At 33.3% G+C, this 14,527-nt stretch overlaps 1 protein-coding gene across 1 annotated transcript; it reads right to left on the bottom strand.

Annotated features, from left to right (window-relative positions):
- Window positions 1-1,712: 1,712 nt before the first annotated feature.
- LOC107589527 (adhesion G-protein coupled receptor G2-like) lies at window positions 1,713-14,527 on the bottom strand. The gene is made up of 30 exons (XM_016277996.1): window positions 14,285-14,527; window positions 12,806-12,903; window positions 9,586-10,055; window positions 9,413-9,482; window positions 9,271-9,303; window positions 9,112-9,179; window positions 8,586-8,704; window positions 8,216-8,237; window positions 8,075-8,112; window positions 7,843-7,967; window positions 7,393-7,498; window positions 7,227-7,285; window positions 7,023-7,064; window positions 6,844-6,911; window positions 6,684-6,724; window positions 6,408-6,450; window positions 6,279-6,319; window positions 6,058-6,185; window positions 5,863-5,980; window positions 5,598-5,689; window positions 5,281-5,500; window positions 4,921-5,077; window positions 4,170-4,340; window positions 3,818-3,940; window positions 3,663-3,708; window positions 3,459-3,562; window positions 3,243-3,364; window positions 2,429-2,700; window positions 2,200-2,299; window positions 1,713-2,034 (listed from the first exon to the last, which is right to left on the bottom strand). The coding sequence occupies exons 1-30, from the start codon at window positions 14,350-14,352 to the stop codon at window positions 1,713-1,715; spliced, it is 3,486 nt and encodes a 1,161-aa protein (XP_016133482.1). The 5' UTR covers window positions 14,353-14,527.

The following is a 14,527-nucleotide window of genomic DNA, read 5'->3' as shown; positions in this document are numbered from 1 at the left end:
AAATGTGAAGTGCAGATCTTAAAAAGGTATTTAAAGGTCTTCAATTTGATTTTAAAAATCCTGCAGATACCAGGTTATTTTATGGTACCATTTGGAATAACTTTTTTTTTTTAATTAAGCCCTTTTTAACTGTCCTTTTAGGTTGTTTTGAGAATGTTCTGTAGGCTACAAATAAAAAAAGGACCTCTGTATATTTGTTTGTTGCAAATTTAATTTACAGACAATGCAATTGAAATTTGGCTTGTCGGGGTAATATTTCCGTCCACTGACAACAACGTTTTATACTTAATAAAATCTTTAAAAACAAATGACATTAGTTATATTTTCATTTGCTTCAATAAAAAGGAAATTGAGTAAGACGGTGTAAAAGGTGTGTGGACGTGGATTAGTAATCTGGCCCCTTGGTATAAAGGAGAAAAAATGCTGGCCCTCGTCACTATCAAAGTTGCCCATCCTTGTTCTAGACTCATACAGATATATAAAATAATCAAATCATTGAACCATATAAGCACATCATTTCATTTTATACACTATCCAATTTGCTCCAATTGCACAATTACCCAACTACTCACAGAAAATTATGCAACCTAAACCATCAAATATTTTTTGTTGGTTGTGGTTAAAAAAAGGTTTTGCATTGTCGTGGTAGCTTCATTATTTAATTGCATTAAATAAAGTGCTTCATTTGAAGTAATATTTCAGTTGTATATACAACACACAATACTTTATGTAAATTTAAAATAGCAGTGAAATACAGTTTTAGACCATACTACACACATACATGCACACACGGTTCCTTTGACCTTATGATTCTCATTTGCTCTGACATGCACTGTGAGCGGTAATGTCTTATATAGACAGGTGTGTGGCTTTGCTAATCAAGTCCAATCAGTATAATCAAACACAGCTTGACTCAAATGAAGGTGTAGAACCATCTCAAGGATGATCAGAAGAAATGGACAGCACCTGAGTTAAATATATGAGTGTCACAGCAAAGGGTCTGAATACTTAGGACCATGTGATATTTCAGTTTTTCTTTTTTAATAAATCTGCAAAAATGTCAACAATTCTGTGTTTTTCAGACAATATGGGGTGCTGTGTGTACATTAATGAGGGAAAAAATGAACTTGAATGATTTTAGCAAATAGCTGCAATATAACAAAGAGTGAAAAATGTAAGGGGGTCTGAATACTTTCCGTACCCACTGTATATATATATATATATACACTTTATATATATATACACTTTATACTATGTCAGAAATCATGTGATATTATGTGGAATTAAATAACTGGCTTTTATATGTTTACTGTACCAAAGTCAAATAAATAAAATTTACTAATTAAAAATTTTCAATTAATTTAATTCATTCATTAAAATGAATTAAATAAATTAATAATTAATGAAATTAAATGAAAATATTATCTGGAAAATATTGAATTTGTAATAGGTGTATCTTTTTTATGCCCACCTTTAATGTTAGATGTATAAACCTAAAGACAGAAATGTCCAGTGCAGTTCAGATACATTTGTATTGTGGTTTCACAATAATTGTTATCTTTGACATTCCTAAATAATATAATTTGTCAAATCTTTTTTCCAAGGAACCTGGAACACTTTTTACTTTTCTTTATAATAACTTGCCATGATAAATAGTGCATAGTAATACCAGAGAAATTTTTTAAGAAAGTAAATATGGTAAATTTAGCATTTCAAGAATGGTAGAGCATCTGTGCAAATTGGGACCCACCTTGTAAAGTGTTAAAAATAGCAAACAGGTACATGAAGGGAAGGTTAACAGGACCCCAGGCAAAGAAAGCGAAGCCCCAGGTGAGGCCCAGAAGCATGGTGAGTCCACCCACACTGCGCATCTCCTGCCAGCCGCTGCGATTCTGCACATTGTGAGGGTTCTGCTGCTTAATGCGACACAGCTGGATCATCACCACGATAAACATGGTAAAGTTCAGCAGGAAGACAAGACAGAAGTACGCCACCACAGCAACATAGAAGACAATGTCGTTTTTTATCCAGCAGCTGTAGAGAGAAAAATACAATAAGGGCATTCAATAAAGCTGTAATGTTTCCTCATTCATATTCAGTTTAATTTTACATTAAAATATTACAAATAATTTTATATAATTTATATAGAATATATTTTTTATAAATATTGTGCTGAGAAGAATTGGGATTATTACTCACAAATCATCAGTCACCCCATTTGCATACCTCCCGTATGTCACAAGGCCATAGTGGTCTTTGTTAATAGCTATGACAATTATGACTACGACGAGAGGAATGCCTTTAAAGAAACAAAACATTATGAGCTCATCTGCTCTCTGACAGACTAAACTGTTTAAAAAAAGCAGCCTTCAAACGATAAAACATGAACTCGTGCAGGTAAAATGTAAGTAACAAATCAGTCACGTACCCCATCCAGCAAGTCCGATCTTGACCATAAAGCGGGAGATGTAGGTGTTGAACACCTTGATGAGGGCCATATACATGTGGACGGCCTCCAGTGCCATCCATGTAAAGGATGCCAGGAGGAAATAATGCAGGAAAAAAGCAGTGGAGATGCAAAGACCCATGGCATCTGGGTACAGAGCCAGCCAGGCGTCTAATAGGAACACCAGGTTTAGCAGCAGCAAGGCCAAACACAGCTGAATAAGGATCTTAGACGGGATGTCTTTGCGCAGTTTACTGTAGAGACATTTAAAATAAATATTTTATGCATAAACCACCATTCAAAAGTTTGGAGTCAAATTAAATTGCAATTAAATGCATTAAATTGATCAAAAGTGAAAGTAAAGACTTTTACATGTTGTTCTTTTGAAAGACTTCTTTCAAATACATATTTTCTTTTGAACTGTCTTTTCATCAAAGAATAGTGGGGGGGAAAGTATCACAGTTTCCAAAAAATATTAATCGGATCAACTGTTTTCAACATTGATAATAATAAGAAATGTTTCTGGAGCACCAAAATCAGCATATTAGATATTCTAAAAATATCATAATATTAGAATTTCTGAAAAACTGCCGAAAGAGCTGATTCTAATAATACTATATTTCACAATATTATGGCTTTTACTGTATTTCTGATCAAATAAAAGCTTTCCAAAAAAATAAAAATACTGACCCCATGCAGCCTTTTAAATGGTAGTGTATAAAAATACCTATTTATATCTGCGTGAGAAAAAGTGTGAAATTATGCTAAATGAACTTGATCCTAAATTCATCCTTACTCAAAGGCCAGATAAGTGAGCAGAGTGACAGACAGGAAAACAGCCGAGATTCCACAGCCGATGTATGTAATGTACGTCAGGATGTTGAGATGATCTGCAGGGATTTCAGTCTTAGAAATGTCCTGTAAGGCAAGATTTAACCAAACAATTTTAATATCCCAAAGAATCGAAATATCATATTGTCAGGTGATGTAAATTCTTTCTGCTGTAACTCACTAGCAGAATACCGAAGCTAGTAAGGTGATTGCAGGCACATTGAGTTTCTTCAGCAGAAGAATTAAGCACACGGCACCCAGAAGAATTCCAGCCGCCCGAGCCATCTGTGAATCAATAACCATTGGTTAAAATGCACAATTCAACCACAAAAAACAAAACAAAAAGTCTATCAGTTAATGAAGGGAACATTAAAAGAATTTATACCATTTAAACCAAAGTCCCAGAATACACAGGAAGCTACATATTTAGCCTGTGGAGGAATAAAAAGAGAGTAAGACAAGAAAGCAGCACTGAATTGAAGTACAAATCTGTTATTGTGTTTGTTTGTTTGTTGTGATATTAATGCTATTCATATTGACCGGAATGGGCCCTGTGTTTCGCAGGGTTATCAGCACTTCCTTCTGGAGACCAGATATGCTCAGGTTAGCCACACTGCTACCCACAATCCCGCTGTTTAGTTTACGTCTATTCAGATTTTTGTCCTAAATAGATATATAAAAAAAGAGTTCAGAGATACTTGTGGCTCTGATCAGATTCACATGAATTATACTAAAGCTTTTAACACAATACAAGCATACTGTATATTATTTTGAGATGTGCTAGCTAGATAATATCAGTTCACATTACACCATTCAGCTATTTCAAATATGTAGCAGTCATCTTAATACAAATCGAACTAATTTGAATCAAAAGCAGTGCTCGGTATCAGACCTGGAAGAAGGTGCTATTCTGGAAGAAGTTGAACTGGACTCTGGAGGCAAGCCGCTGCTGTTCTGCCGTGAGGTTCTGTGTGAGGAATGCTGGGAGGATGACTGAACCCAGAGGAGTGGACCGAACCTGAACCATGATGTCTTCTGTCTCCATGCTGGGGTTACTTTTAATCTATGATGCCAAACACAAGCAGAACCAAATCAGCTACTTCGGACCTATAAAACCCATTTTACTCATCATCATGTATCACCACTTTATTAATGTACTATATATGGATATGATAAATATTACATAAAGTGATATAAAAATATATATTTTATATAATTTATGTGCTCACAAAGTACAGTAAAAACAGAAATATTATCAAAATTTAAAATTGCTGTTTTCTATGCGAATATATTGTAAATTGTTATATATTGCTGTAATCAAAGCTGAATTTTCAGCATCAATACTCCAGTCTTCAGTGTCACATGATCCTTCAGAAATCATTCTAATATAACCACAGGAATAAATTACATTTTACAATGTATTCACATAGAAAACTGTTATTTTAAATTGTAATAATATTTCTAAATAGTACTTTTTTACTATATTTCAAGATTTTATTTCAAGCAACCACATTTAAGTAAAATAATCTGCTATTTATCTGTGTTTTTTACTTTATTCTACACTGTTTTTTTTTTTTAAAACAGCAGTATTTCCATTATCTATAGTCTGTAAGATGAATCAGAATTAATGATGGAGATGTTACCTGCACCCTAGATGTTTCGATTAGGGAGAAGGACGTCTCCTGAAAGTTGGTCCCGTCGACTTTCTTCACTGCCAGAGCCAGTGACCGTGAAAGTATTGACTGACTTGTCCCAGATACAACCAGTTTAAGACCCACTGTGTCCACAACCCCAATAGCCCTAAGAACCATAGGCAAACAGCTTGAGTGTCTACAGTATATCAGACAATATTTATTTCTAAATCGTATGTTCAGTTAAGTTTAATTTAGGTAAATGTACTTTCCAGGTTGACATTATAAGGCTTGACTCAATTATTTTACTACTATATGATGATAAATGGGACAAAACAGTAATAAACCCGGCCACAGATGAGTGTGTCTCACCTCTTTGAGAAAGGAGTCATTACAGCCACAGGAACATCAAGGAGGTTGTTGATAATATTGACAGAGGTGTTTGCCAGAGCCAGGCTGACGTTGGGCCCAGAGAGGAGTGACTCTAGCTGTGATAAAATCTGCTCCACCTGAGTGGCGTTTAAAGACGAGGCATTTGCACTCAACTTCAGCAATCCTTCAGCATCTAATGTCCCTGATGTGGCCGTGGACACTATACCATTAGAAAAACGAGAGAGAAAAAAATTATATATAGAGATTTACTATATAAATAGAATTTATAGAAGTGGTTGTGTTTGAGAGCGAGGTACTTGTGAAAGATGGAGGAGTCGTGGTACTGTTTTGGAATGTGGTCGATGAACTACAGCTGCCATTCAGGGGAATGACTATAGTACCGTTTGAGCTGTGAAACGAATAATAAATCAACTAAATAAAAATAAAATGCATGTTTTACATTATACTGTAAACATCCACACATACAGTATATTCCATGTATATGTGCGTTGGGGATACATTACCTATGAACACAAACTCTATACATAAATTGACATATATGACACAAATAGCTCTACTAACCAGTAATCATTAAAGTTTGACTCCATGCAGAAGCCTTCAGAACTGAAATTTGCACTCCAAGATGGCCCCCATGTGAATGTTTGGTTCAAAGGTTTCAAAGAAGGGTCATAGCAGATAGCTGAAAATCAACATAATCATATCATCAGATATATTCAGATATCAGATATATATGTATTGTTAACAGAAGACACTTACCCACTCTGCTCACAACACCATCAAAGATCAAGTCTTTCTGAGGTTTAAAGATGACCTCTAGAGCCGTGCGAATATCACACAAGTCCATGGCTGTGTCTAGTTTCACTATACCATCACAAAAGAGTGATCTGGACAGGAAGGAGCAGTGCATTAACCACCCAGCAACTTTAAAACCACGTTTACCAAAACATTATGCTGCAACGAGACTCCCTTTCACGTACCCATTGGACTCTTTCGTGTTTTTACAAATCACTCTTGAGTCCTGCAGGAATCAAATATTTAGAAGATCTGAAACATTCTAGGACTGAAAAACATCTCTTTCTTTCATGACTGACATCAAGACATCTTACCGGATTGTAACTTATGAAAGTCTGCGTAATGTTACAAGCAGATCTAAAATGGAGAAGAGAAAGAGGAGTGTTATTCAGTAGTTTCTTTTGTGCAGCTGGTAGAGTATTGTGCTAGACACACTAAAGTCATGGGTTCGATTTTCAGGGAACACACGTACAATGGTAAAATGAATGCATTATAAATTGCTTTAGATTTATTTGTCTGGCAAATAAATGTTTATAAATACATTTTTATTTGAAAGGAAAAAAAGATACAGTAAGAATTGTCTAACTTACGATGTGTTTGTGCATTCTGAGTAATTCAACATAGAAGGAACCTGTAGGCAAATAACAACAGCAATATATGGATCAGTAGTACTATAACAAAATATTATGTAACTCATAGACTGATTATAAATTAACATTCAGACATCTTACTTCAATACATGTTACTTACTAGGGTATCACGGTTGTTGATTATAGTAATCGTAATCAGTTCAATGTTAAAGCTGTAATAGAACAAATCTAAAATAAAGGAAAAAAGTGTAAATATAAACTTGGACCTTATGATTTACCCTTCAGGTGTATTTATATTTGAAGCATTGACTACAGACATACATGATCAATTTGTCTTACTTGAGCTATTGCAGTGTGAAGAACAATAACACGTTGGCATTGCTTTAGGGAAAACAAGAGAAAACATAATAAATCATAACACATTGACTATAAATGTCTAGTTGTTCATCTTTTGAAGTATGAGCCAGAAAGGTCTTTAAAGTATGTCGCATTTCTGAGTGATGAAATGTAATGTTTTGTTAAAGAGGATAACAGAAGCCTTACGACTTATAGTGCAGCTATCCTGAGAATCCAGTGTAAAGATCACATTTGTACTGTTTCCACTACAAAATTAAAAAAAGACAAGAAATGAGACTGGAAATAAAGAACACCACTATAAAATGAATAATTTAAATTACACCATCCTTTTCCAGTTTGAGTCTAAACTTACCATGAGATGTTCTGTGGTTTTGCACTACATTCATCAACTTTGACTGTCTGATTGCATTTGTCATATTGTCCATCTGAGATCTGTGTTATGTTACCTGCACACACACCTGTGCAAAAACATATCCATTCCACTCAAATACAGCTTTTAGAAAGATTATATGACATTAAAACCGTACAATTTATTTGTATTTTAGTAGGAAATAGCACAATTTTGTGAAACCTTTTAGCACTGTATCTGGTGGAAATTGCAGTTCACGTCAACATTTTAAAACAAAACCAACAAGATGAAAAAATCTAAATGTACACACAATGCTTTTATTCTATGTAAAAACATAATAAAATGTGTAAAAGCTTTTTTTTATTATTATTATTTGTTGATACTAGTACTATTATTATTTATTCATTTATTTTATTATTATTAAAAGACAAGAATTAGGAGAATTTTACTAACCCACTCTTTCTATTTGTCCCACCACACTGACATTGTCACTTTCCGAGTTCATCATCACAGCGTCTCTAATGCAGCAAACATTGGCAGGTGCACTCAGCTGCAGAAGAATACTGCATTGTGCATTCCTGTCAGAAAGAACCGAAATGATGTTAGAGAAGCTTACAGCAGTACAGTCATTTGATCTATTGCTTGAATATGTTTGCTATGTATGAGAGCAGCATTTGATACTGACTGTGTACTATTTTTAGGATCGCATGTGACCTCCACATCCTAATAGTGGGAAATAAAAGCAAACGTTGTGTATGCTTATTATATGAAATCTGATGAAATACCAAAATGTGCTGCCTGCAATGACAACTGAATGTGCACTTACTTTAAGCCTGGGTTTCTTTGTACTGCAGAACAGAAAGAAGACCAGGTTAATTTATTACACAGCTTTTCGAAGCACAGTAAGCCCTGCTGACAGTGGATTCACCCTTTGTGTAAATTGAGGTCAGAAAAATAATGGCAACTGAAAGCGCTTTAAACATCCCCTATTAAATGAAGGAATTCACTTTAGGAATAAACAGCCATTGATGCATGATGATAAAATTAATACTTTTATTTAAAGCTCAAGAACGAAGACAGATTACATAACACACAAATATTATTCAGTTTGAAAGTACTGGCATGCCTAAAGGGCCTAAAGTGAGAACATTTGTCTGTATTTATTCATGAGAAAAGGTCCCTATAGTGTACTGTACCTAATGCTGGTAGTTGTGGTAGGCACAGTTGCTATTATTCTGACGTCAGAGATCTCCTCCAATACCGTCTGTATGGAAACTGCACATGAATTTAGTTTGCTTCTGTAAAGCACTTTAAGCTGGAAAACACATTTCAGATGATTGAGTTAAATTACTGCTTTTCAAAGAATGACAGAAAACTGTAAAGTGCTTTTCCATATTTTCCTAGACACTGTATTTGTTTTATATATCCTTCAGCTGTTAACTCTCATTATTAAAAATATTATAGTGTAAAATGTTGTTATATTTAATATTATGTAAAAAATATTATGTTGTACATTAAAATACAAAAATATATCTAACAAAATAATATCTAATAATGAACAAAAATATACATGATATAACAAAATCTTAGATAATCTATAATTTACATACAACCTACAGATTTACATTTTAATATGTTTTCTATAATATTTTATATCTATATTATATTATAAAATGAAATCAAATATTCTCAATATCACATGAGTATCATTCCTGAACTTACCCATTCTTTGATCAGTGTTGGTTTAATTTCAGGTGTTCTTGCTACCTCAACGATCATCCAGTAATATGCTAATAAAAACCAAAGAGTCAGTTATGCATTGTATTCCTTCCATTTAACAGAAAATCGGGCCATTATGTGTGCTAAAGTTGTAATACTTACCATTCTTGCAGTCACAAGGTGTGGGTTCTGTAGCTAGACAAGAACAAATGAATATTAGATAAAGGGGGTAAAATGTAAAAATGAACATGATAGAAAGTGTAAACTGTGGTACACACAGAGATCTTTACACTGTATCTCTTACCGGTCGATGTTAATGTTTGGTTAACAGTTGGTGTTGTATCAGTTATATTTGCGGAGGATGATGGTTCGGGCTGAAGATGATATTGTAATGAGTCTATTAATATGGTGCCTGATAACATATTGTAGGATGTAAATAGTGCTTTTTTGTAATAATGTTGTATTTGTAGTACTTACTGTTGCTGTAAATGTTGTGAAGTTTGTGGTTGTTTCAGAAAAAGTCACGTTTTCAGTGGTTCTGAAGACTGGGGTTGTTTGAGAAGAAGTCGTGTTTCCAGTGGATGTAGAGATTGTGGTTGATTCAGCAAAAGTCGTGTTTCCAGTGGATGTAGAGATTGTGGTGTTCTCAGTGAATGTGTGTGGCGTTGTTTCAGTTGTCTGACTCTCAGTGCTGTGTGATTTCGTCGTAAGTGTTATTGCTGGGCTCGCTGTGCTTATGTAAGAAGATGTGGCTGTGGTTTCCATTGTTGTTGCTGTATTCAGAACGGTAGATGAGCTTGTTGTTAATGGCACTGTTGATGAGCTACCGGGACTTTGGGTAGTAGATAAATGTGCTGTGGTATCGGTAGCTGTGGTTCCTCCAGTCACTGTTGTTGAATATGTGGTTTCTGTGGTGGATGTAAATCCACTTGTTGTGCTCGATATTACTATATGAAAAAAATTACAGAAATGATTCAATCACATCAAATGTATCATCACAACATGCAACATGGTATGAGAAATTAGACAATGTAATTTGGTCCATATCTTATTCGTAATTTTGAATTCATTTTGAATCAAAATTTCAATAAACAACAAAAACAAACAAGTAAATTAATTACATTTTCCAACCCTTTTACAGGTATTGGAAACTTTATTTATGAATTCTTTTGTCTGTCAAAGAATCTTATCACTCTCAGTGGTTTATTTATTTTTTCACTTCATGCTTTTGTAATGAAGGGCTCCTCTCTTTATCCATCTCTATCTCTTTCTTTTTGTCTGCCCATTTAGCTGATTCATAAGCATTAGCAAAAATTGGCTTTTGTTTTGTTCCAGACTAAAACATGTCCAGCCGGTTGTCAGAGCTGTATTTGTATGGTTGGTTCAGTTAAGCTATTGTGTTTCAAAGTGATCACAGCCCATGTTTTACGTGACTCAGATACGCTATTACAGGAATACTGAACAATATTTCTGAGATGTTCTTCTTTACACTAGGAGAGACATACAGACAAATACACATAGTCTGAACACATTACTGCTCATATATGGGCCATTCTACAGATTTGGTCCAAAGTCAGAGTTGGAAACGTCTTGAAAAAAATTTGTCTTTTTCCAAAAAAAATGTGTATGTATTTCTAGTAATTGAGCAGTTAATTCTCATATTGTATTTTCAGAAAGTTTTGGAATATTTGTCCTCTCCCCAAATTTGTCACTATCGAAACACAGTAATAATAATTTAATTAGAAGGGTTATATTGACCTATTAAGATTTTGCTTACATCTACATTGTAAATAAATGTTTTTGCTATTTTATAAAAAAAATTCCAGAGGTAAATCAATAACAATTACATTTTTAACAATATTTCAAGGGTAATTTATGAGATTTGTTGTATTCCAAATCCAATTTTTCTTTGTAAAAGGCAAAAAGTTGATCATACTGATTTCAAAGTTAAGGATTCATTAGTTTGAATATACACTGAACCAAAAACTATCATAACGTCTTAGTTGATAATTCAGTATACTTTATTTTTGACAAAACATCCCATGTTTCGGTAGTGACTGCACATTTTCAGTAGTGACAGTAAGGCTTTGGTAGCGACCACATCACATTACAGAATTTTAACTCACATACTAAAATACCAAAACAATTGCATAACTGTACTAAAATTTTGTTTATTTCCCCCAAATATGAGGATTATGTGTTCCCTTTTGTCACTACCGAAACAATGATGACATGTTTCGGTCGTGACTGTTTCGGTAGTTACAATTCTATGGGATAACTCCCAAAAAAAACAAAGATGTCACTACCGAAACTCCACCAAATGTTTCGGTAGTGACAATTTTAGATACTTTTGAACCTAACTTAAAGATGCTAATCAGCACATGGTTAGCTAGCACAGTTCTGAACAATGGTACACATATAAAAACTAAATGTTATGGAATAACTCCCAAAAAAGTTTGCTTAATTGCAGAAAAAAGGTGTTCGGTAGTGACATTCCTTAAAGTTACACATAGATTTTTCAGACTTTTGAACACATTTACCTCAAAATGATGAGACCTATCTACTCACACCTTGTAGCTATGAGAGAGGGAGACAAAGGAATATTTCCTGATCATAAATTTAGGGGTGTAGTTAAAATCAGTCTCTAAAACATACACTGTTTTGGTAGTGACATGAAAAATGGGGGACACATTTTTTTACATAAAGTTTCATAATTTACAGAGAAAATATAAAATTCAAATTTTTTTTACTTCACTTTTTAAAAGAATCAAAAAGATACTTTTAAAAACAACAATGGAAAAAAATACAAAAATTATTTCAATATAATTTTCATAAGTTGAAATTTAGGGGTTAGGGTTCGGGACAGCCACCTCCCAATTGAAAGTACCCAATAAATTATGATTTTTATATATATTAAGCTTACTGAGATTTTAAATACTATTGTGGGTTTCAATAGATAATAGAAGGATCTAAGTAAACATCTAAGATTTGACTAATTAAATGCTTTTTAAATGTGTTTTTTGGTTGTGGGACAGCAGTTTGTACCAATTCTGTAGAATGGCCCATATATGCCCTACATACAATGAATATGGGAAATATGTTAACATACAATTAAAGTAAAAAAAAAAAAAAAGAGGACAAAATCTGGGATTCAAAATCTGCAAATAAACTGAAAATGTTAGGCTTAAAAAACATCATGATGTAACATAAATAAAAAATATTTAAAATTCGGCACTGTTTCCAGGTCACTGGACATATTTGTGAACATGTGAACAAAATTTGTACAAAAATGCTCTTTGGATCATTCTGGATCATGATCATCTTGTTTTACACAAACTTGTGAAGTTCATGCAGCTCATCATATAATATATTACATAATTAGTCATGCAAAAACTCTACAAAATTTGATAAATTAGATATTTTCAATAGAAGTCTTTTGGGTTGCATATGTCCAAATGCAAAATACCGGATATTGAAGATCTATTGATCGCCATTAGAAGTTGCACAAGCCATTGTGTAATGTTACTACATTGTGCAAACAGACGTTATATTTCATCATCATCTAGCTTTGTTCTATAAACTCAAATGTAGGGTATTATTGTGGCATAATAGGTGAGCAAACAGGAGGACAATACCTAAAATTAAGTAGAGCTGTATGATGATCACAGGTGTGTCTTATACAAGCATCAGACCTCACCTGGGTGGCACAGTAGGAGCAGGAGCAGGAAAAATACATAATCCAGATGTCTCCAGCATCCAAAACTCCATCTATTCAATCGTTTGGTCGCCATTGCTCTAAAAGATACACAAAAAACTCACTCACTTTGCAACAGACACAAAAAAATGACTTCAAAAGTTTCAAAGTAATAAGTATTACATTTTGTGAATTTTAACTGTTGTGATGTAAATGTAACTGTAGCGATTGACACTTTAAGTCAATACACTGGCCATGACGTGGCTCCTAAACAAAAGACTGGGACAGGTAACACAATTAAGTTCATGAAGTTTCAAACACATCCATTTCCTGGTACAACTCAATTCACATTTCATTCAGTTACTTCAATATGGCTAACTTAATACCTAACTTAATACATTTCATAAATACCTAAGGCTGAACTTACAGAATGTTCACAAACATTTGTTTAACCCTTAGTCTGGTTTGTCAAGAGCTTTCAATGGAAAATCCATGGTGGGTGTGTATTTCTAACAAATGCAACTGACCTGATCTAATGTAAAATTTTAATCTAATGTAAAAGTAAATGTTATCAGAGATCAGGCATTAAGAAGAAAAAAGTATAGTAATGAATAGCTAAATTAGCCCTCCTGTAACTCAAACTGTAGAGCACGGTGCTAGCAAATGCATAAATGTAATGTAAACGTGGGTTGGTAAGACTTGGAAATGTTTTTGAAATTCTCTTCTGCTCAAAAATACATTAAAAACAGTAATATTGTGAAATATTATTACAATTCAAAATAGCTGTTTTAACTGTATTTTCATCTATTTTAAAATGTATATTTTCAGCACTACTCCAGTCTTCAGTGTCACATGATCCTTCAGAAATCATTCTAATATTCTGGTTTGGTGCTCAAGTAAAAAAAATGTTTTTATTGTTATCAGTTGAAAACAGTTGTTCTGCTTAATATTTTTGTGGAAACCAAAATAAATTTTTAGGAATCATAAATAAATATAAAGTTTTAAAGAACAGAATAGAATATTAACATAAATGTCCATTTTGATCAGTTTAATTTGTCCTTGCTAGATAAAGATCTTAATTTCTTTCAGATAAGTAGTATATATTGAATATCATATATAAGCTATTCTAAATTAGACAGTATTTTGATTATTTGATAAGGTACCTGTGGTTTAATAGTCTCTCATTACATAACTTACAAATGAAAGTATTGTTTCAGTATATAATTCATTTATATAACAATTTAGTTTTAATGTATAACTGAATAAAAAATGTACTGCCTACCCCTGTAATTAACAATAAATAATATAAAATAAATTGATGTAAATAACATGAAACAATCCATAAAACATTACCAAACCAACAGATAATAAAATGTAAATTTGCACAGTACAAAGGTATTTTTCAACACATTGCTACATTTTAATCATAAAATGAACAGTAAATATGTATTTATTAATATTAATTAATTTTACACCACATACCTTGTAGACACTTGCATAGACAACCTGCTGTGCTTCACATCATGATCTGTACCGACACACCAAACCATGGATATATTCTTCTCTCACACAAAAATGTGTCTCTGTTGACAGCTGCAAGCCTGGTTTCCCACAGAATAACAGGAACTCGCTGACCAAAATGTGTCCTTCCAGACTTCAGAAAAATCTAAGACAGACAAAAGTTTCTTAGTAACTGAGAAAAGACTCTCAGGTTTGACTATGTTG

Source organism: Sinocyclocheilus grahami, unplaced genomic scaffold, assembly GCF_001515645.1.
Source record: "Sinocyclocheilus grahami isolate Dianchi unplaced genomic scaffold, SAMN03320097.WGS_v1.1 scaffold7.1, whole genome shotgun sequence".
In the NCBI taxonomy this organism is placed as follows: domain Eukaryota; kingdom Metazoa; phylum Chordata; class Actinopteri; order Cypriniformes; family Cyprinidae; genus Sinocyclocheilus; species Sinocyclocheilus grahami.
The sequence above is the reverse complement of the archived record's forward strand: the minus strand, read 5'-3'. Positions and strand labels throughout refer to the sequence as shown.

Excerpts from the sequence above, each read along its gene's own strand:
- LOC107589527 (XM_016277996.1), bottom strand. The coding sequence starts at position 14,352 with ATGGTTTGGTGTGTCGGTACAGATCATGATGTGAAGCACAGCAGGTTG. Across the intron at positions 5,078-5,280 it reads ATGACTCCTTTCTCAAAGAG|GGCTATTGGGGTTGTGGACA; the intron begins GTGAGACACACT and ends TATGGTTCTTAG. Across the intron at positions 2,300-2,428 it reads GATCGGACTTGCTGGATGGG|GCATTCCTCTCGTCGTAGTC; the intron begins GTACGTGACTGA and ends GTTTCTTTAAAG.